Source organism: Poecilia reticulata, chromosome 19, assembly GCF_904066995.2.
Source record: "Poecilia reticulata chromosome 19, P_reticulata-male-v2, whole genome shotgun sequence".
Classification (NCBI taxonomy): Eukaryota; Metazoa; Chordata; class Actinopteri; order Cyprinodontiformes; family Poeciliidae; genus Poecilia; species Poecilia reticulata.
This window is the reverse complement of record NC_088848.1, coordinates 5,294,117-5,317,254: the sequence shown is the minus strand read 5'-3', so window position 1 is coordinate 5,317,254 and position 23,138 is coordinate 5,294,117. Positions and strand designations below refer to the sequence as shown.

The 23,138-nt window shown below is 38.6% G+C and overlaps 2 protein-coding genes across 5 annotated transcripts in view; both read right to left on the bottom strand.

The window, feature by feature from the left end:
* Positions 1-1,497, bottom strand: part of svild (supervillin d) — a 49,277-nt gene extending 47,780 nt beyond the window's left edge. Inside the window, exon 1 of one of the 2 annotated variants that reach the window (XM_081600513.1) lies at positions 1,364-1,497. The gene's annotated coding sequence lies outside the window, so the exon portion shown is untranslated. Of the gene's footprint in view, positions 1-656; positions 677-1,363 lie in introns of those variants that run through there. The other variant, XM_081600514.1, reaches the window with a different exon arrangement.
* A 1,125-nt stretch (positions 1,498-2,622) lies between these two features.
* Positions 2,623-23,085, bottom strand: LOC103481311 (glycylpeptide N-tetradecanoyltransferase 1-like). Of its 3 annotated transcripts, XM_081600661.1 has the most exons (13): positions 21,671-23,085; positions 18,599-18,656; positions 10,306-10,414; positions 9,934-10,078; positions 7,786-7,904; positions 6,933-7,024; positions 6,415-6,531; positions 6,134-6,304; positions 5,207-5,315; positions 4,901-5,071; positions 4,612-4,779; positions 4,381-4,518; positions 2,623-3,025 (listed from the first exon to the last, which is right to left on the bottom strand). In XM_081600661.1, the coding sequence occupies exons 3-13, from the start codon at positions 10,306-10,308 to the stop codon at positions 3,002-3,004; spliced, it is 1,257 nt and encodes a 418-aa protein (XP_081456787.1). In that variant the 5' UTR covers positions 10,309-10,414; positions 18,599-18,656; positions 21,671-23,085; the 3' UTR covers positions 2,623-3,001. The 3 variants fall into 3 exon arrangements, with proteins under 3 accessions (XP_081456787.1, XP_081456788.1, XP_008434931.2); XM_081600662.1 differs by lacking the exon at positions 21,671-23,085 and having other exon boundaries at positions 18,599-18,886; XM_008436709.2 differs by lacking the exons at positions 18,599-18,656; positions 21,671-23,085 and adding an exon at positions 10,499-13,434.
* Between the last annotated feature and the right edge of the window lie 53 nt (positions 23,086-23,138).

Genomic DNA, 23,138 nt, shown 5'->3' with positions numbered 1-23,138 from the left:
AACACATTGTTGACATACAGTATCCCCTCAATAAAACATTATTTCTTTTCAATTTCTTTGCTATTTTAATCACCATTAAGCCTGATAAAACATACCCTTACAGTAAACCATCATTCACAATATGTCTACAGCCATGAAAGAAGTCCTAGAAGGCATTTCTTTGCAGAACAGAAAGTTAGTAAATAGACCCAATTCACTCAAGGTAGAAGTATTTGTGATTTCTCCGTTTTTATTCACATTTCCTGTCTGGAGAGGTTTACTAGTATTCAATCTGACTGCAGGAAAACCCTTGAGCAGAAAGTGAGAACATGACATAAATACCATAGATTTACAGTTGTTGAAAAGAAAATGCAGTGCTGCATATTTCTTTCCAATCTTTCTGTAATTGCTGTGATACACTGAAGCTGTTGTATTTTTATTCACAGTTACTACAATGTTGAAACGATCATCACTGCATTGCCTGGAGCTACAAATTGCTCAATATGTCTGACACTATTTGCTTTGCCTGGGCAGAATGACACAGACATCTGTCTCAAAACTATAATAATGTTAACTGTGGTGAACTACAAGAATAGTTCTCACCACAGAACTGAAGGAAAAGGTTTTACTGACTGTGGGTATTTCAACTTTCCTAACACTTTTTTTTTTAAACTCACTTTGTTTTTACAGCTGGGTTTGCACAGCACTGTCCCAAACGTTGACCTCTTGCTGTGACTGTTTGCAGGGTAGCCGATGAAAGGAGGGCAGGACAAATCTAACAGAAAACCCCTATTAAACTGTAACATGAGCAACTCAGTAAACCTAACAAGTGAGCGTTAAAGACAAAAATTAGCTTGAAGGGGTTAAAGTGTTGTGAACGGAGCCTTGACTAATGCAGTGACAGACCATGAGTTTATGAATGACAGGGTAACTTTACCGTAGCATAAAGCGAACAACGAGTGATTGATATTTCCTTTCAAAAAACATTGAAATGACTCGATATCTTCACAGGAAGCGCAGTTTTTTGCTAACCTCCGTCAGCAACAATAGAGAAGTTGCGCTGCAACGACTCATTTATTACGAAAACGTGGAAATAATCTCCCAATTGTACACCCCGGCACAACATACCTGCGCTTTTTTTTCTATCTGAGGTCTCTTCAGAAGCCAGAAAACACAACTAGTGCGCAGATAAAACGTCTGCGAGAAAGTAGGTAGTACAAAGTGTGAGGAAACCACAGAGTGTAAACGCGCATCAGCTGTTTTTGAAAAGTTCCTGCTAACGTTAACCTGAGCACGTCGCTCGAGGCGGTGGTTGACGTTCCGCTAGTGAGACCGACCGTTAACCAGAGCAATGAGAGAAAAGAGAAATAAAATCAACACTTACCTTCTTCTTCTTCTGCTTCAGAATGCAAACCGGTTTTAAGTGCACATTCCTCGCAGCTCCACGCTCCTTAGCAAAGCTTGAAGTGAGTGCTCCGGCGAAGTCCGGTCCCTTCCAACTTAAAATGCCTTCTGGCTCCTGATTGGTCAGGTCTCACCACAGCGTTGCGTTCACGTGGTGTTGGTAAACGCCCCATTTTCTATTATCTCTTTGAGTTTTGTCTTGTGGGACCTTATTGTACGATTCATTTAATAAAAAAAAGCTAATCTTTTGAACACAGATTAATAAACTGAACCTGCTTAATCTGAGTTTTGTTTTGCAAAACAAATTGATCAAATATGATTTAATGGTGTGTTCTCTTTGTACTGAGAAGAACCACCAAAACACCCTCTGAATTCAGATTCTGAAAACATTAGCAACTTTGAGTGCACATAGGATGTGCACAATCAAGTATCTTCCTGTGAGAATAGAGTACTAAGAACAGAGCAAATAATGCTTTTTCAAGTCAATACGTAATACATAGGTAAGATAGTGTAAAATCGAATTCACTTTAACGTTTTTACTGCTATGCTTTTAATTCATACTTAAGCTAATCTATAATACTGTCACATTATTTCAAGTTAATTGGTGCACTTCCTCTTACCTATATTTCCTGTGTAAATAATTACAACTTCCGTGTAAATAATCATCTATGCAAGCTAAGAAAAGAAAATGTTAACATAAGAATTACATAATTATTTATCCTGATGTATTTTATTGCTCAATCCTTAAAGAGTTTGGAAAGCCGTAACAATATCTAGAATTACATTTGGCCTGAGTTACATTAATACTGCTTGAAACAAGTAAGAAAACAAAACATATATTGTATGTCTTTGACCTGTTACTGAAATGATAAATCTCTGTAGTTGTACAATAAATGTACTTTCTATTGCTGATATTTGCTTAATGCATATTGTTTAGCTTATGTGTCTTTTTCTCTCACTTCATTGTGTGTCACTATCCAAATCCAAACTTTATTTTGGTTTCTAGTACATTCAGATGCAAAACCTGCCTATATTATACTGTAGCGCACCCTACTGCTCAAACTAAAACAATATGCAACATGTGGCATTTGGTTTGTGGTTGGTTCACACAGTCTAACAATTACACAGCGATTAGATTTACTGTTTTATGCAATTATTAACTACTGAAAGCTCTAACCAGGATTGTTTGCCTCTTTTGCAGAAATAAAATAACAAAATTATACGCTTTAGACGTTCAGGTTTTCAGGACAGTAAGGATTTTATTATGTTTTCCTTTGGTCTAACATGTCTTCTGAATTAAACGATGAGTTTTACATGGTTGTTTATTCTTGACATTCTAAAACTGGAGCTTTAGTCAGTGGTTAATGCAGTTTTAGGACTGATCATGGTAACATTACAACCACAGGGCTTTTGATGTTGATAATTATACCCACGCACAGTCTCACACACGTGCATTCACATGTAAACACACAAACACAGACATTACAATGTAATAGATGAATCCATCTGACTGCAACTGCTCCTTCAGTTACTTTTCCTTTTTTCTAATTTTGTACATCATAGTGAATGCTGAAAGCACAGGTAGTGATGCAGATCATTCCGTCTTCAATGCGTCAGATTAGTTGGGTAACACCAGACTGACCTGTAAAATAAACACCTTGTTAGTGTGGATGGTTGCAAACTATCACTGCTGCAGCCACAGAATCATTAAAGGCTGGCATAGCAAGACTAATAAAAAAGAATACACATTACTTTAACTGCACCAGTTGATTTTACTCCAGTCAAGGGTCTGGAGTAAGACACACACACACACACACACACACACACACACACCTTTATGTCTCTCCTCCTCCAACAGGAGGAGAGACTTCAATATAAGTGTCAATGACCTTAGAGAAGCAGTTATTGCTATTAGCCTGGGAAAGATCATAAGACCATTTCTTAAATGTGCAAATTCCATCATTTTCAGAAAAACATTCGATGCAGATGCTTTTCTACCTGCAGGTTGGCTTTTCAGCAAATTCACCCCAATTCATACTATGGAATACTCAGAGAAACTGCAAAACCCAAGAAGTCAGAATTTTAGAGTTCTCACAGAGTATGTCAATGTTTACAACAGTTGTTGTCCGTGCAGCACCTCCCTCCACAGAGTTTCTGCCGCACAGTAGTCTTCGCCTCCCCAGCTGCGTACACACAGACTTGGCAGACGTTTTAGCTAGATGCCATTTCTGATGCAACCCCCCTAATTATCCACAGGAAGGAACAGGAGAATGTTGCTTCCTTTGGATGGTTGTCATCAGAGCTTGTCCCTAAAGAAGTTTAGCTTATCAAAATGTAGATATGTAAAACAAATTTAAATCAGTCGCAAGACGACTGGGCAAACATCTATGGAAAGATGATACTAAAGTAGAGAAGTCTTCCCACGTTACACAGCACCATGCCTGGAGAAAATATCAACAAACACCTCAGGCCAACTGTCCAGCATGGTGGCGAAGGTGTGAAGATTTGGGCTCATCTTCCCTGTGTACCATTATCTGTACACTAAATAACTAGAGTCAAATGTGAAGCTTTGTCTGAAGGTTGAAGTTTGGCTCAACCTGGTCTGTCAACAGGATTATGGCCTGAGACTTAGCAATTAGAATCTGCATCAAATGGCTAAACAAGAAAGGAATCAGATGCTCTGGTGCAAGCAAATTACAAAAGGTGTGTATGACTGATGTCCAAACTGCTGTGTTTTTAATTTTTATGTGTAATAAATTAAAAAAACATCCAAGCTTTCTTACCACTTTCATAGTTTTTTAAAAATCAATTTTACCCAATGTATCTTCCCTTTCAATTTGGTTTGTAATAAATAATCTCAAGCCTAAAAAAACTGTAGTTCCAAGATGACTCGAGCCTTTGACAGCATTATCGGAAATGAAAGGGGTGAAAGATCATTACAGGACCTGACAGACAGAAGTGTCTCTTGGCAAGTGGAGACATTACAGTGGTCAGTACCTTGTCCGGGCTCATGAGAGGACACTTCCAGTTGTACAGGTAGTAATGGACACTCTTATCGCTGATGGTGAACTTCAGCTTTTCCAAGAAGCTCATGTTATCCATCACATCAAGAGCACAGAAGACATCACAGCCTTTCTGTTTGTGAAAGGAAAAAAAAAAAGAAAAGTGTGGGCATTTTTCACAGCACTGCTTGTTAAATCAGAGATGCTTATATTCAGATAAACTCACAGATTTAGCCAGAACCAGTGTGTCCTCCATGAGGTCAGCCACCCCAGTGGCATTACAGACGGCGTACAGAAGACAAGCGGCTCTCAGACCGGTGTGAACTGGATGGTTTAGCACCCTGGAGGAGACGGTATAGAAGCTCACCATGTCAGTCAGAGTACCATTGTCCGCCTGTGTGCGAGGAACGGAAGGTCAATCAATTTTTCTACCACCGCACCACAACTTAAATTCTTAACAAAAAAGTTTTTCTCCATTCAAAGGAATTTAAAGTACAGATAGAAGAAGGTCAGACCTCCACCACGTAGGTGTCATTCACATTCTCCTTCGGTAAGTACCAGTGCTCTACTTCCTGCAGCGATAAGAGAGGGCTGAGGTGGAAGTTGGAGAGATTTTTCTCAAGTAATGACAGGATCCTTGGAGCATCTGCTTCAGTCATAGGACGCAGGCCCTTTATCTTTGTCACCTTGGAAAAAAAAATATTTAAGAAAACTTTACTGCTTAAATAAGTGCTCTTAGGTTATTTTTTACAGTCTAAAACACATCTGTCCCTTCAGTAGCAGTAACACATGTTTGTCTCTAGATGGCAGCACACACTAACCTCAGGTAAGCGGTTAAACTTCAAGGCTCGCTGCAGATTCATGTTCTGCTTTAGACCGGGGTAGTTGACCTCCATTAGCTTACGGGGATTCAAAGGGCGATGCCACTGGCTGAGAGGATTCATTAGTTTATATCAGTGATGACAAAGGCAGATGTTGCTTCAGAGGAAAAATACCGTACATACAGTGAGATCACCAAACAGTAAGGCTATCACAAATTACATTTACAGCCTTGAAGAAGTTTCTGCCACCTTGGATTATGCTGCATAAACTTTGAGTGAAAGTAAAACATTACGTGATTGTCAGAATGTGTATACTTTGTAAGTACTAATACTTTATATAATGGATTTTTCCAACTATCTGAGCTCCAACTCTTTTGGCTTTGCACATGTAGAAACTGAATGTTTGCCAGTTTTTCTTATAAAATGATGCAGGATCAATCACACTGGATGACAGAGCCAGTGAAAATAAAAATCTAATCTCTCCACTTAGTTGCAATTTGATTTGGCCTGATCTTTAGCTTGGTATTTTGACACGTAAAAGGTGCTTTGATTAAAAAAAGGACAAAAAACAAAATTATAGTAGATCTTGCTGAAAATGTAGGTTTGTTGTGCTAGAAGGTGAAGGAAGCACCTTCTTCTCCTATGTCTCCTGCAAAGGCTTGTGGCACGCTACACATTTCAAATGTGTGCCACACTTTTCAGATTTCGTTCATCTCCTTTAGTATTATCCACTAATCTGTGGTGTATTACACCAAACCTTAATAAAACACATGAAATTTGTATCAGTCATGTTGAAAATGTCAAAGGTGGTAAAAATGTAGACAACGTCCTGCATGTACACATAAAAAAATGCGATTTTAAATAACTGATGGCTACGATTGTGCTTTGAATTTACTTTAATGTGACTCAGTCATGTGCAGTAGTTACCTGCAGGAGCTTATTGGTGTTGGCAACACTGTGCCAGCTGCATAGACAGCCTGGTAGACCCCCTGCTGGTTGACCCTTCTGGTAAGTTCCCGAATCAGAACCGGCGTCATCCGCTTGAGGCGCAGTTTCTTATGAACACACAGGAATCTGACCTGCACCAACCGCTTCTTCCTGCAAGACAGATTTCAGGCTCTTGACTTTGGTTTTACACACACACACACACACCTCCCCCCCCCCCCCACACACACACATATCTTTTAACGAATTTACGAGCTACTCACGTCTCGTAAATGCGAACATCAGCAGGTACAGCAGCAATGAAACCGACTAACTTCTTGTTTGCGTCTACTCTCACGCCCAAGTTCCACTGGAGCAGCCAGTTTGGAGGCTGTAAAGCCCTTAGGAGGAGATCAGTGACACTTAAGTATGTCTCTGAAAAACATGTTCTCTTTCGCTGTATTTCTACATGATTTTTTTTTTCTATCTTCAGGGACCAATGGTCAGCTCTAGCTCTTCTAAAACTAATGACAAATATTAAATTCAAAGTAAGTGTTAAATGGTTTGCTGCTAGTGGCCCACAGGGTTGGAAAGCAATCAATGCAGAGCTCTAAAAAGAAGGAGATTACAACACACAAGCTGAATTTATTGGGCTGTGACAGACCGACTAGGATCTGTCGAACGATCTCAACTGAACATTAATTGGGGTAGGTTGAAACAAAAAAGCCCACTGGATTATTAAATGGACTGCATAAATATTTAAAAATTGATTGATAAGGTGCTATTAAACAGAGCAGCTTACCACAGTAGATACTCAGGAGAAAAGTTAAATCTGATTGTGTTGTCATCTTCTTCCATGTAATTCTCATTTAGCAAATGGCTCAGCTCTCCCAACTGTGAAGAAAACCGGACAATAAAACTTTTTTTTTTAACTTTATTTGGCTGGGTCATGATTTTAAAACTGTCCACCAGAGTGAGCAGCACCATATCTGGTAAACAAGTCTATCTATAACACAGGTTGTCAAGGAAACAACAGAACTACAGTGCCTTAAAAATGTAGTCATGCCTTTTAAACGTTTTCGCATTTTTTTGTCACATTACAACCAGCTTTTCCAGCTGCTCTATTAAGGCCTTACATCCGTCTAAACCAGTGGTTCTTAACCTTTCATCCCCCCCCGTTTCATATACGCACTCACCGAACCCTTCTTATCCCCCCTACCCCCACGCCGACACACAAAATACTTTGCGGTATTCTGATTTAGTAATGTAATTATATTAGCTGTGTTACCATCCCCACGCCACTAGAGGCAGTAGCAACCCCGAAAATATGCGACTAAGGAGCAGATTTAGACTAGACTAGATGGTTCGATCGAACCCAGGTTAAGAACCACTGGTCTAAACTGAGAAAATCTGAAGATCAATAAATACACATGTAGTCAAGAGGCTGTAGAGATCAACAGAAATCAAATTACAACCAAATACATGAACGTTTGTGTAGAAATGTGACAAAGTGAAAAAGTTCACTGAATACATTTGCTATTTTTGGATAATTTATGCCATAGAAATATGTAAGGTGGCAGCTTTTGTTTGGCTTTCCTGTTGATGAGTTTCAGACAGGTTTGGAGTTATTGAACCAGTGCTGGTGGGTGATTTACCACAAAAGGACTGCTCAAGTCCAGAGTATCCCAGGAGAATCCCTGAGGAAGTAAGCATGGCTCGCTCCGGATGCTGGCGTCCACCTCCTCGACTGGGCCATGAGTCGTAACGTGGTCACCTGAGTGAAATCAAACCATACCAGATGAAGTTCGCCTACCATCATCCTTAGCCATGCGTACGGAAAATGACAACAAAATAGTGACGAAAACGGAAACAATTCCAGGGGACGGAGGAGAAAAGACAACACAGCCCTAAATCGACTCAGTCTGGCTCTGTTTGGGAGCGTTCCCGTCTCAGCTGTTCTGGACTCTGTCCACGCTGGTTGTTGCGGTTCCCCAGGCCCCGTCGGCTGTGGCTTACAGAGCCCAAAGGCGACTCGGTGCCTGAGTCTGCCGTCTGCTTCCACTAATGACTCTATCGCAGCTATCCTCGCAGTTTTCATGTCTGATTTCAAGAACGTGAAACCTTTTGTTGGGTAATGAGTGATATGGCCTTGCCACTGTAGTTCTGATCATTTCTTAGACAGCGTGAGATTTGAGAAGAACTGCGACTTGCAAAGCCACCTCTCTAGGTGAACATAGTAGTGACATGCTTCATGAGTCACAACACCACTTCAGTCAGTTTTTTATTTTTATTTTTGTAGCTCTAAAGTGTCCCACTTCTCCAGGTTCAAGGTGAAGCCGTATCCAGTTTTTTGTTTTTTACAAAAAGGAAATTAAAAAAAACTTCACAGTTCCTTTTTAATTAAAATCTTTTTTTTTTATGAATGAAATTATGTTAATAAATTGAATTTATGTCCATCCTTCTATTATCAATTTCCATGTATCCTTGATGGGGTCTCTAAAAGTCACTGGATGAGAGGGGGGGTAAACCCTGAACAGGTCACCAGTCCAACACAGAGCAACACAGAGACACACAGGACAAACACACACACACACACACACACACACACACACACACACACACACACACACACACACACACACACACACACACACACACACACACACACACACACACACACACACACACACACACAAGGATAATTCAGAGACTAATTAACCTAACAGTCATGTTTTTTGATTGTGCGATGAAGCCAGAAACACAGAGTAGAAGAGGAGAACCTGTTTACTTCATGCAGAAAGACCCCAGGTTGGGATTCGACCCCAAGACCTTTTCTAATGGTTAACAGAACCAGCAGCTGCTCCGCTGCGCAGATCAAAAATTCATATCATTGCTCTGATGATTTTAAAGTAAACATGCATAAATATCTATATCAAGGATATAACGATTCATTACAGTTCATGACATGCCAAGGTTCTGGAGGTGTTTTGGTTTTCATCTGCGTTTGCATTTTGATTATTTTATTGTTTATCCGTGTTCGGCCTTGGTCTTGCCATTTCAGTTCATCCTCTTGAACTCAGTTCTTAGTTTATTCTTGCATTTTATTTGTGAATTTTCTCAAGTTAGCGTTAATCTTTCATCCCTCTGGATGTTGATTTTCCTCCTCAGATTCTCTGTTTTATCAGCCTTCTCTCTGTCTACCTATTTCCCTATGTTTTCTTCTGACTCTGCTCATACTCCATGTCTTGTTTTCCTCCAAAGTTTTGTTAGTCTTCCTATCATTTTTGATTAAACTTCTCAACTCACTACCAGCGGCTGTCTTTCTTTGGGCCCCTAATAAAACCCTAAAACATGACAGGACATGTTTCTGCTGTTTAGCCAAGAGTTAAATGGCGAACCAGCAGCAAGACAATTTCTAATCCACATGATTAGAATCTAAGACCATGAGGTGGCATGTGGAGTTTAAAAAGCTGTTTTTCTCTCTTCTGACTCTGTTTCCACTAAGAAAACAAACTACAAACCGTCTGGCAGATTGTTTAGCCTAGAACTGCTTTAGCCATGTTTTCGTTCATTTTCAGGCTACATCCAAGTGACTATTTATCTCGCAAAGTATTAGCATAAAACCCAAAATAAGGAAAGCTGTCTCTCTCCAAAGTAAGAAAAATTAGCTTATTCATCTGCTCTGATCAGTAATATGAATGTAATTTACCCTTTTTCCTGAGTTAACAAAAACCTTACAGTGAATCATCTTATTTAAACTTCTGATCTACAGAACCATCATGACAGGATGACTTTCTGCTTACCCAGTTTGGTGACGGGCTGCGTGTCCCAGAAGCGGTAGGTGTGGTTTTTGGCCTGTTGCAGGGTCTTAGGCAAGCTGGTGCCCAGAGAGAAGAGATGAAGGGCTTTCTGTATCTCCTGCTGTTCCTTCTCTGGCAGAGAATCCAGCTGGCCAAGAGCACGAAAGAGGAAGGACACTTTACTGTAATTTAGCACAAAAACCTTGAGCTCGACTGACCAGCTGCAAAACATGTCAGCATGAGTACAGCTGAGCAGAGAAGCATCGTCGTTTAACCCTAAAAACTCGACTTAAGAAAAAAAAGGCACACCAAAGTTATTTCTTTACAGTTGAAGTGAGTGTAACAATATTTGCTTTTTTCTGAAGAGACACTAACCATAGCAAATGGGTCTCTGGCTCCCTCTGGTCTCCAAGCATTTTCTCTCTTTTGCTTCTTTTTGCTCTTTTTAAGACCACCACTCTCACCATCTGTCGGCGGCTTATTCCTGAAACACATTAGAAACTCCCCTATATTCCTCCCATTCAGTGAAGTTAAACTTAGTACACACCAAGAGCATTTTCGTACTTACAAAGATTCTGCGTCAGTCATCGTGTTAGAAAGTGTCTCCTTGAAAGCTGTGGACAAACTGGTGCTGCTTTTTTTTTTTTTTTTTAAAGTATTTTCAGTTGTTTGGCTGTTATCTATAGAAGCAGTGAGGGAGGAGATTTGTTGGTTCAACAACCCAACCCATCTCACACCCCACTGACTGATAACAGAGGAGTACTAACCAATAAATGCAACATTTTTAATGTGTTTTATGTCCTGTTACATTGACAGTTTGGCATCAGATTATCAACACAGCACAGCAGCGAAAAGGTTCTTAAAATGTCTAATGTTTATCAAACCTTTTCCACAAATTAGGAATAAGTGTTCAATTCAAAATTCAATTCAAACATACTTTATTTGTCCCTAAAGGAAATTAAATGCTGACGTAACTAATATCTTAAGTAACTTTTTATAACATCATTGTGAAAGGGGCTGCTGCGGACAGGGAGGACGTCCAGTAGCAGTCAGTCATGCAATGAATCTCAAGCGTCTCTGACTGAAGACTGTTGCCAGTGGAAGGCACACTTCCACTAATGTTGATATCAAAGCTATTTTTTTTTGTTTTACTAACTTTAAAAATATTTATCACACACAGCTTCCCCTAAATGATTTTTTTTCTGATAATTCTAAAAGAACAAAAAATTTGCTTGGCTGTTTTCTAACCTTTTATTTGCTGAAGCTCAACATCTGTTTTGAAGTTGTGGTTATTGACTGTTCATAATTCATCAGGTAGTTACATGTTTATATTTATGCTCTTATTTTGAAGTGGACAAAGCCAGTTTATGCAGCTGTTGCGTTTCCTCTCCTCCCTCTCTCTCTCTCTTTCTCACTTTCCTCCCCTGTAACTTTATTTCAAACAAGAAACATGCAGGAACAAAATAAAAGACAGACAGTAGAGAACATCATACAAACATAAAGGCATTATAGAAAATGTCAGTTATGATGTCAAAATTAATTGATGCTCAATATCATTTAAATTAAAGTTAGCACGTTAGCATTAGTGTCTGCTAAATACTGTGTTTTGTTGTGCTTTAGCATTGGTATTATGAATGTTTATGATTAATGTTTCATGGTTAGCACATAGTTAGTGGTACCCGCCACTGTTCATGACTGTTATGACATCCACTGCTAATCCACCTCATTTGCTTTTGCTGCTCTTCTTCTGGCTGTGTGGTTAGGGGATATGATCCATTATGATGGATGTTAGAGATGGTTTGAACTTTTTCTTATCTCTGTCTCTCTCTCTAGATTGAGAATTTTTTGAAAATCTCTCACAATTCTGCCGTTTAGCAAACAGAAGTACATTTGGTAATCCTAACTTTTCTAAAATATGAACATTTTAGTCTGATTTAATGTCAGAGAGCGTATTTTTATACAGTATGTTTAAAAACTTCTGCTTTTTAACTTTAAAATCTCTGTTCTTTTTTAGCGTGAAAAATCTGAAGCGTGTTTAAAAGCCTGCATTTGCCAAATGAATGAGGCACTGACGGTCGTTTAAAAATAACCAAATTAAAGAAATCAGTTAGCTGGGCCGTAAAAGAACACGCTTCCTCCCCGCTGATCCTTCGTGGGACTTCTGCAAACAAGTGCTGTGACATTTCTTACATCATACATGATGAACAATCTCTGCGCTTCACACCCCAGGGACGTTAAGTGTTTTCCCTGCGGACGCCATTCCGTGCCGCTTTGGATTTGTCTGGTGCGCGCCGAGCTCACCTCATCCGTATCACCATTTGTGCTTAAACAACCCACCAGGCTTTGATCCCAGCGCTTTAAACTAAAATATGCATGTGAAACAGACACAGACTGCATGTTTTTCATCTTTTAAAAGTGCAGCCTGAAGCTATTTTTGTCCATGCTTCACGCCTCTGTCTTATTATCCTGCCACTCAAAGCTAAATGCCACGAGGAGAAGGATGCTACTAACACCTGCCATCATTCAGGGCGAGGCAGAGGAGCTGGTGCGAAGTGGATAAACAACTGCTGATTGAACAACAAAGAGGCAGAGGGCAAGAAAAGGCAGACGAGCGCGTCCATTATAAGGCTCAGGTCCTTTCAACATAACGCACACCACGTTTTAGAAATTAGGTCCCAAGTAATCAGGTCACAGTTATTTATAATTCGTTCTTAAAAAGGGAACTTTGTTCTAACAAGATATTTAACCAAACTGGCGACACTGGGGGCACAAATGCAAACCATAAAGGCATAGAGTGAGGGCTAAACGACCTCCTCTGTGAACATCATAAAGCTGTTCTCATCTAATCTGTATTTATTCCTAAAAATCACGGTTTAAAAATAAAAACAATTGTGTTTGCCGGAGGAGAGATGGAGCGCTCTCAGGCTGGTGAAAGAATCTGGAGGGGTTTGTTCCTTTGTTAAAATAAATTTTAAAAAATCATTCTTTTTCTTCCCCCCCCCCATCATCTTTTGGCAGGTGAATCAAGTCAAATGGATTCACAATTCGAGTCTGCTTACGGTGACGCCTGTCGTGTGCTATAATTTGACATCAGATTCTGTACCTGGCTGCGACTTAAACGATGACAGCTTTTATGTACCGCATAAACACATTCATTTCATCTGCTGCGAGCGAGGGTGACGTGCTCACAGCCGTGGTGTGTGCTCAGCTGCACGCCGCGTCTTGGTGATTATAGTAGACATAAAATTCTGAAAGATTTCATTACATATAGCATAACTGCCCTTTAGCTCTCAGTCTTCAGTGCAGCATAATTTCAGTCATTCCCAGTTGAACATGTTTAAAGAGGAAAAAAATAAATTTATTAGGAGTGGAAAAAATACTTAACATGGCTCTTGAATTGTTTCACAAACATCAGTATTTCTCATTACGAGTTTATTTGATGGATCCAAACAAGGTAGTGCATAATTATGAAGTAGAAGGAAAATATTATATGGTAATAATATATACATTTATATGAATAAAAAATCTGAAAAGTGCAAGACATCCTGAGTCTTTCTTTTATCGACATGTGAACCATAACCAGTTTTCCTGTCCCTGCAAAAGAAAAGTGTATGTCGCCATGGTGACAATGTGATAAGGACGGACAGGTTTAGTTTTATTTGCGACACATTTTTTCCCTCACTGGTACATATGACTGCTACAGATTAATTAACTAAATTACAAGTCAAATGTAAGTTTCATATAAGCTGAATTTGGATGCTCAAGTTGTTTTTTTTTTAGCAACAACAAAAAGAACAAAAACAGGAAACATGACAGGAATGACTCCCCTTTTACAAGACATCAAGCAGAATTTTGTTCAGTTTGAGAGAACAGCAGACAATACGCGAAAACACACAGTATGGATCTGTGCAGGAAAGCTCAGAAACACTGAGCCAGGAGTACTTTCAATGATAAAGAAAATAACAAAGACCCTGCTTGCAGCTGGCGCTAACATTTTCTCTGTGTGATCAAAAATAAAAAGCATTGCAGGTGATTTTTCTGGGATCACCGCTTACAGAAAGCCAAGGACACTTGGATTAACGGATCCTAATGTGGTGGATAGAAGATACGGATGTAGCCGAATCTAGAAAACATTTGTTATCATTTCTCATAACAAATCTTTTAAAATTAGGTAATTGCAATGAACAGTGAATAACATTTGATACGGAACAGTATCCATTTGACAAATACTACAAGGCCACATGAAGGAGTATGTGCTTCTGTGGGAATGAAGAAACTAAGTAAAAAGCTGATGACTGATCTCTTGGCTAACAATTCATCCTTTATAAAAACAGCATTTAGCAGCCTGGTTGCACCTCGTGGTGATTTCGACTTAAAACTGATGTTACTTTCTTCTGGATATCCTCTCTTTTGAATTGGTGTAGGATAAAGCTAAACTGAAGAGCATTAAAATACATCGGCAACGATCTCGAAGAGAAAATGCTGCTGGCCATCAGCCTGGGAAGGATTTTTATGAGCCCTTGGAATTTTTTATTTTCATAAGCCTAAAACATTCAAGGTAGATTTCACTCCTTCCCTGGAGTGGATGTCCCAGCACGATCACATCGAGGTCAGAGCATGCAATACTAAGAGAAATTGCAAAATACCCAAGAGCAACATTTCAGACTCTACAGAACTCAGTTAGCATGTTAAATGTTAAAGTTCATAACAGTTCAGTTGGAAACATACTTAGTAAGTGTGGCTTGTTTGGAATTCATGCCAGGAGAAAGACTCTTTTTCTCTCTCTCTCTCTAAACAACGCAGCAGGACATTTATTTGAAGAGAAAAAAAAAGCAAAACAACATTAATGAGATAGATGTATTGAAATTGTAGGAGGTTAGCCATGATGCACAGAGTACACGCTATTTACTGTAAAATATTAAATATGCAAAACAGAGATGTAAAGGGTAGAATATACAATATGAGATAAGATTTTACAAAGTGTATTTTAAAGAATCTGTAGTGAGAGACTGATTAGATACAGATTGAACCAGACTGGATTCTCTGTGTGTTTTTTAATCCTTGTCTCAATCTCTGGAGGTCCTAATGTGTGTTTTGACTAAAACACCTTTTTCAAATCTCAGTCTGTGTTTTAAAAAAAGCTTCTGCTTGAGAATCATTGAGTCATTTCAAATCTGATCAAGGCGTTTTAAATTTTCACCATGACATGATAAAAGGCAATCCAGATTCCTTAAAACAGTAAAATAAACTTTACTGTTTAATTTACTGATGGTAAAATTCTATTTGGGTGTTAACTTTAACATAATCCGCTACCTGGTGTGTACAGTATTAAAAAAATGTTTATCATACTTAAAAACCATTTATGTTTCATAAGTTAACACAGTGAACTCCCACCTATTCACGAATTCAAAATTATTTGCATAAAATCAAAACAAAATGCTGCTTGGAAAGCTGAAACACTGGCAAACTGCATTTCCACACGTTGTTGTCTGGTGTTTGCAAAGAACCAATCCTGCAGCACAGTTCCACTTTTCTGGGTGCTGATTGGCTGAAGAGCAGATCGGTAGAGTGGGTTTTGAAGTACAGCCGAAACGGTTTCCACTGTGTAGATATTTGATTTTTGAGCTACCGAAAAGTTAGTTATACGCACTTTTAGAAAGGGTTTCAAGTATTTGTGGATTTTAGCTAATAGTGGGCAAATAACCCCTTTTCTCTTTTTCAAAATATGAGTTTTATAAAACATTTCAAGTTTAAAAAAAGCAATCACCATATAAGGTTTATTGTTATTAGCTTGCATTTACTTCACCATTCAGCTCATCAAAGCATCAGACAGACTTCACTTTGTCACGTTTTAATATCTCGAGCTCTCCGGCCCCTGAAGGCAAACATGTGGTGGATGGACGAAGATCTCATTTCAAAGGACAAGACCTCGAACCATCGCCTTATATGAAAATGTTAGTTAGCATATTGCGGAAGGAATCTATTTGACTCATGACCTTGTTCATGCGAGAACACAACGCACTGAGACCAAGCAGGCTGAGAAAGAAAAGTTTAGAGGGAGTTCTGGGAGAACACACTTGTGTTTATTTTTTCAGTCATGAATAATTTTAGCGTTGTGGTTGTCCTTTGGCGTTTGTTGTTTTCAGTTCAGCAACAGAACATATTCAGACGTTTCCAGCAACGCCTCTCCAGATCTTAATCTTGCGGTGGCACAACAAAACCAAAACTTTCTGCAGAATTTACTACTTTTATTTACGCTTCACATTTTTGTGGCGTGGGTGGGTCAGGATTGGGATTTGAGTGATGGAGATTAAAAATTCACACACCAAGAGGGACATGGTGTTGTCTGACCTGCACGGCCTTCTTCCTGGTGTTTTTTTTTCCTTTTTGTGACTCTGTTTCTTTTAGCTGCATGCACAATATCCAACGTGACTTTTGCAACTCAAAAAACAAATATTCGATATTGTGGCACAAATTTCATTTCCCCGTAATTCTTTTGTTTGTTGGTCTTGTTGTTCCCCTTATGCATTTTTTATGAAGTCCAATTGGAGTTCAGCAGGAAGGTGAATTTTTCTGCGGTTCAGCCGTCAGCAAAACGAAAGGGAAATAAAGAGGTTTAAAAACTGAAGGAAACTCCTCTAGGTTTTTTTTTACTTCCACCATATTTTCATCCCTATAATCTCTCAAATATAATTGACGGTTCAGTTGTCATGACAAGAAAGCCTTTTGAACAAATGCAGCCCTGACACAGATGTACCTACAGTTAATAATCAACCACAAACTGCAGCCTGGTCATTTGTTTCTCTTTTGTTCACGGGATATAACCGTGTTTGATGTGTGTGTATGTGCAAGTGAATAGCTGTGTGGCAATGTTAGTGCTGGTGCCTGCATGCATGCAAACACGCCACACACACACACACACACACACACACACACACACACACACACACACACACACACACACACACACACACACACACACACACACACACACACACACACACACACACACACACACACACATACACAGCCTGAGCTAATGTTAATCTGTAAATAGATAGCTGTGATCTCTCTGCCGAATGAAATCCTCGTCGTCTTCACTTCTTTTCTTACGTCTGCCTCACCTTCCTCTGTAACTCTGCTGTTTGTGAGGTTGGATGAATGAGCAACAGCCCCAGAATATTTTTTATATATATATATATATATATATATATATATATATATATATATATATATATATATATATATATATATATTTTTTTTTTTTTTTTTATATATATATATATATATATATATATATATATATATATATATATATATATATATATATATATATATATATATATTATTATTTTTTTTCTCTCTGCGCTGACTTTTAGTTTCTCTGGTGCCCAATCTAAGATTTATTTTGTGGCTTGCCGTGTTTCTTCCTCATACTTCTGTGTTTCAGAAATTCCCATTGGCAGCAAGAATGTGCAAGTTGATTCTGCAGCCGTGGAGAACGTGTGAGGTTTAGGTGACCTGTGGAGGAATTTTTCATGTCCAAGAAATGGTGCATATCTGGGTATTAAATTGAGCAAACGGCTATGTTAAATGCGTGTGAAGGCAATGTGAGCCTTTGAAAGCCATTGGAACAAAAGGACGACACACAACGAACGAACGATGTTACAATCTCATCTTGCCACAAATTTGCATTTGCAAATTTGCATTTGTGGCAAGTTTGCATCGAGGTTTGAAATGAGGTGTCTGGGAAAAAAAAATATATTTTTACTGATTGTTTTAGTTTGTGTCTAAACACTTCTCGCAGGATGCACTTTTTGACTTTAGTGAAATCGCATTCTGTCAGTGCTGACATGTGGTAAGCAGTGAAAAAAAGCCAAAGCAAACAAATGGTGCCTCATAGGCAGGTGCCTGTTCTACAATGTCTCACTTATCACTCATTTTGATGGGCTGTCTGGCTTGTAAAGGTTCTTAGCCTGAGGCTATATGAACAGGTTGCCCATTGGGAAAAGACAAATATGAATTTTCATGTAAACTCGCTTAGGCACTCAGAGTCAAACTAAAATGCTCAAATCCTGAAAAAAAAAAAAGTTCTTCAAAACTAGCCTCTGAACAAAGGTTTTTAATTGATAATATTTGGAAAATTAGCACTTGTCTTGGCAAAGTCAATGGAGTTGTAGGTCTTAATCAAGCTTGTGAAACTATTGGTGTATTTGAGTGTGCTGTGTCGGTACATAGTTATCAAATAAATTTCTAATTAATTACATTTATCTATGTGTTAAAAAGAAACATTTTAAGTCCATTCAACACTTTTTTTTGTATTGAATCGGTATCAGTTGATACTTAATCTTAGATATCAGTATTGCAAGTGAAAAAAGTGGATCGGTGCCTTCCTACTCATTACAAACACAAACGTCAGTGTACTTACAATGTTTTACATACCTTACTCTGTGATTAAAAAGTAAAAAAATTCAAGGTGTGTTAAAACATTTTCAAGGCTTTGATAGAAGTAGTCTGCTGCAGAAACTAAAAGCTTGAATCCATTGCAGTGAAAAGTGACTTTTTTAATGGCATGTTGGTGAACAGACTATTGTGTGGAAGATCAAAAACATTGAATCTATAATAATGACAGAAGAAACTTTGAGAAAAACCCACACCTTCACCTCACCTCTTCTTTCTTTCCTCTCACATCTTCTTCTGCTTCGTTCTTTCACATTTTTCTCCTCCTGCAAAGAAATGAGAACAAAATGGGAGACAGACACGATTAGATTGTCTGAATCTCAGTAATTTCTTGGATTTAACTGAGGCCAAGTTGGAAAGTGTCCAGCAAAACTCTTAAAATGTTGGCAGAAGATAAAGCACACAAGGGACATTTGTCTCGAAAACTCAGTGGTTTTTCTTTCAGGTCTTGTCTTTTGTTAACAGCGATCGTCCCCAGCATATGAAATTTTAATTTCATTTGGGTCTTTTATCCGTTTATGTGCGTGTAAGTGAATCAAACTGTGCTACAGCAGAGCTCTCTCCTTAGACGTAAAGTCACCATTCCCGGTTTCAAAGAACATTCATTTATACTTTTATCAGAAAAACTAAAGGCAATTTATTTCCAATCGGGATCACAACAACAAAAGCTTGCAGGATATGATGTAGCTGCTTGACAGTTTATGTTTTGGGTTAATACTGATAAAGTGAGCTGCTGTAGGATTTAAGCATTATTTTTGTGTTTCCAGCACAGTTTAAATTGCTGATTTATATTTGCAAACAAGCAACATTTTTCTTTGAATCCTTCCCAAAAATCAGTTGGGTTTTTGAATAAAAATAATTTCACAAGAAAAAACACAAAAGAACAGAACTTACAGAAAGACAAAAAAGAGAAAACACTTTAAACTTTCAATTAATCTATTTATTAATCTGCTTAATCTATTGGGGAAGTGCGGGTATTGGTTCCTGAAGTGGTGTATGTCACGTTGTCAGGGCAACACAAGGTCACACAAGACAACCAATCAATCACAAACACCCTCACACTTATGGGTAATTCAGAATTGCCAATTTATCCTAATGTGTGTTTATTAAAGGTGGCAGGAAGTCGGAGCACACCCCAGAAAGCGTTGAATCTTCTCCACACAGATGAGCTTCAGCTGGGACTGAAACCCAGAATCTTCATGGCAACAGGGCCAACAACAGTGGAACGCATGCTGCAGGTCAGGAGCTGCACAGAATGCATTAATCGATGCATCGGAACATGAATCCCTTCAGCAGTGCCTTCCTGGATCTCTATCTACAAAATAACACCACTCTCGGCGTGCAGGAACGACACACTGACGAAATAATGTAAGGTACAGAGTGTGTTTCTGAGGAAGGTGAGTCAACCCGAGTCAGATAACAGAAGGCTCTGATTTAAATTTAAGGTGTAGAATATCAAGGGTTCTGTAGAAACTAAATAGTGCATTGAGAAAGTTTTTATATCCCTCGAAGTTGTTCATGTTGTCTTGGAAAAGCTGCCAAACTTCCAGGTATTGTATTGCGATTTTATGCGATGAAGCAGTTAGAGGGAGTTAGGCATTTTTCCACCACACATAGCATTTTAAATGTGGGCCAGAAAATTCAATTTTGCTCTCATCCAACCAGAGAATTGTCCTCTACATGTTTTCTGTGTCCTCAGCACGGCTTTTGGCAAACTGAAAAAGGGCTTTTAGACCAACTACTTTTTCCTGCTGCTCTTCTTTGAAGGCCAGATTTGTGAAGAGCACCACTGAATGATCCCGTCAACAGATTCACACATCTTAGTTGCTTAACTCTGCAGTCTCTGGGCGGCTGTTTGGGTTCTCCTCTCAGTCAGTTTCAGGTGTAATTTTTGTCACCTACTAATAGACTACATGTGATTATAAAGCAGGTTCCAGTTCAGCATCATAGCTTTTAATGGATGTATCTAATCAAATCCTAATAAAACACATTGATTGGCTCTTACATGTGTCAAACATTTGGAAAAACTCAAGAAGGATGAATACTTTGTAAACCACGTTTTTTTTTGGCGGCATCTTCCATGGCGTGTATCTGTTGTCATAAAAATCTCAAAACTTTAAAAGATTACAGCAGATCCAACTTGTTGTGACATTTAATAATTTCATGTTATACAACTATGCATACACTTTCTAACAAACAGATATTACTTTTATTTTTATGAAGCACAACATTTTTGGCTGTCAGTTTGAATGCATTAGTTTTTGCTCCTACAATTCACAATTTTTTACTTCATAAAACGATGATAGTGAACACATTCATCATTTGTAACCATGGAGAATAATCTGCCAGCATTTCAAGGCTTTGTCTTCCAAAGCAACTATGCAACTTTCCATCCTACTCACTTGTATTCTAAGGGGAAAAACAAATAATGCGTTGGATTGTGGCCACTGAGGGTTCTGCCTTCCCAGACTCATCAGTCTGTCCTATTATGCAAACAGCTGTAGTAATCTTGTGCTTTAAGTCTACCTTTGTTTACAGTTTTGAGTTCCTGCCAGGGAGGAACTACACACAGCATCTGTGTAACTCTGCAGAAGTTTAATAAAATGTGTTTCTTTACCCAAAGCTAATATTTGCAATGCATCTTATATAAAAACTTGAAACAACACCCGAAAATCAAATCTTAAGTCAACAGAATTAAGCACCTGGAACCAGTCGGCAAAAATGTTACTTCCTCCTTTTATCTTACCCTTCAAACTTTAATATTTATGTCACAAAGTTATTTGGAAAGATCAGCTTGACAAGTGTGTTTATAAAAAAAAAAGAAAAAAAAAGGTAATAAATTAAACTGTCTGCCCCCAATGTCTCCAGAATAGTTTAGCAAAGTCTTTTTTAGAAGTGTCAAAGCTGAAAAGATAAGACTTTAAAATAAATCTTAGACTGACAGCAGCAACAGATGCCTAAGGGTCAAAGAGATAACTCTGTGTAAGTTAAGAAAACAGTTTGACTCCGTTTGGGACACAGTTTCATTCCAGTTTCATCACAAATCATGGAAGAAGATGCAACACTTAGACATACCTCCTTTCCCCCCAATATGATCATGTTCAGTATTTTTGATTTCTAAAAAAACCCAACAGACAGCTAAAATTAATTCTATGCTTTAAAAAGCATTAATGTATTCTTGTATGAACCCCCCCCCTAAAGTTTACACAAAACACTTTTATTATTAAAGTTTATACATAAGTACAGCAATAATTCAAGTCAGTTAAACTTTGTTCATTACCTGACCACTTGGAGTCGCCAACAGAGAAGTGGAACTCAATGCCCAGACATTCAGTTGATTCTTAGAAATGGAAAAAAAAATAAAAAATACAAAGTTTTAGCAACGTCATGGCAAAAGTGATGGTCCCGGCCTGGCCGCAGTTGAAAACTGCGAATTCCACAACTTTGATCCAAACACACATGCACTATTCAAACTAGCAGAGCATCAAAAGCAACACACACTTTAAAGCTGTGACAGGACTGTGTTTGTGAAATGAATGTTTTTCAATAAATCCACATGAGCTGTGTAGACTTTTCCACAAAGTGTAAGAGCATACTTAAACGTTTGACCATTCTTTCAGAAGCACATTTGTAAGGTCAAACACTGATGTTGGACAAGAAGGTCTGGCTTGTAGTTTAAATCATTGCGTGTTCTTTTGGGTTGAAGTCAGGACTTAATGCAGTCAAGTCATTCACATGTTCATGGACGTTGCTTTGTTGGAAACGGAAGAGATCGCTCCCAAACTGCTCCTGAAATTAAAACTGAAGCATTCAGAGTTCTTTTTATTGGAACCAACTGACCCTACTGGTGTAATATAACCCGCCACCATCATTCCCTACACACCAAACACTACAATTAAAGTCAACCCAGTGCTGATCTCCTTGTATCTACCAAGTTTAGACTAATCCGCTGGATTTCTAGAGAGGCATGAAACAGAGGACATGCATCTCGACTACTGTAGAGCTCTCTGTAGTTCTACTTTCACCAATATACTGTGTATTAATAACAATGAAATATTTTGTAATTTTTGTCACCTACTAATAGACTACATGTGATTATATTGCACAGTTTATTTCATTGACGCCAACAGTGTGACACTTCACTCCAGCGCCTCACAACAGAACTTCATTTCATATCCAGGACTTTAGCAGAGATGCTGCTGGCGAACTATGTGAATTAAAGCTAAAGCTAACTAGCCAGAATTATCTTAATACAGTGTTTAACTGAAAGCAAATTTTTCATTTTTATGCCTCATTATCTTTGATGATTTATTTATGAAATTCTAAAACGCTGACCCATGAGCAGCAACGATTCAGCAGGTTAAGCTAATTTATTTGGCAGATAAATGCACTGAAACTGGACCCTCTCTCACTAGGTGTTGGCTTGACACTCCGGTGGGAACAAATCTCAAAACTGAACAACTCTGACAGCAATCCAACGCTTGTAAATACCAGCGCCCGAGTGCTGAGTTTAAGAAAAATCTTATCGCTCATTTTCATGTATGCAAAAGATGTTAAGCTCCTGTGCTAAGAATGAATTCACAACCTCTCACAGAGGGCAGCAAAAAGCTGGAGATGCAGGCGGAGTGGAATGAGAGCTGTTTTTCTTGAGTACACCATAACTACGCTTTTTATCGTGATTATACCTGAACCTCTCTGAGGGAGAAAAATTCCATTTTTGGAGCCAAAAATGGAAGTTGTTGCAAAAG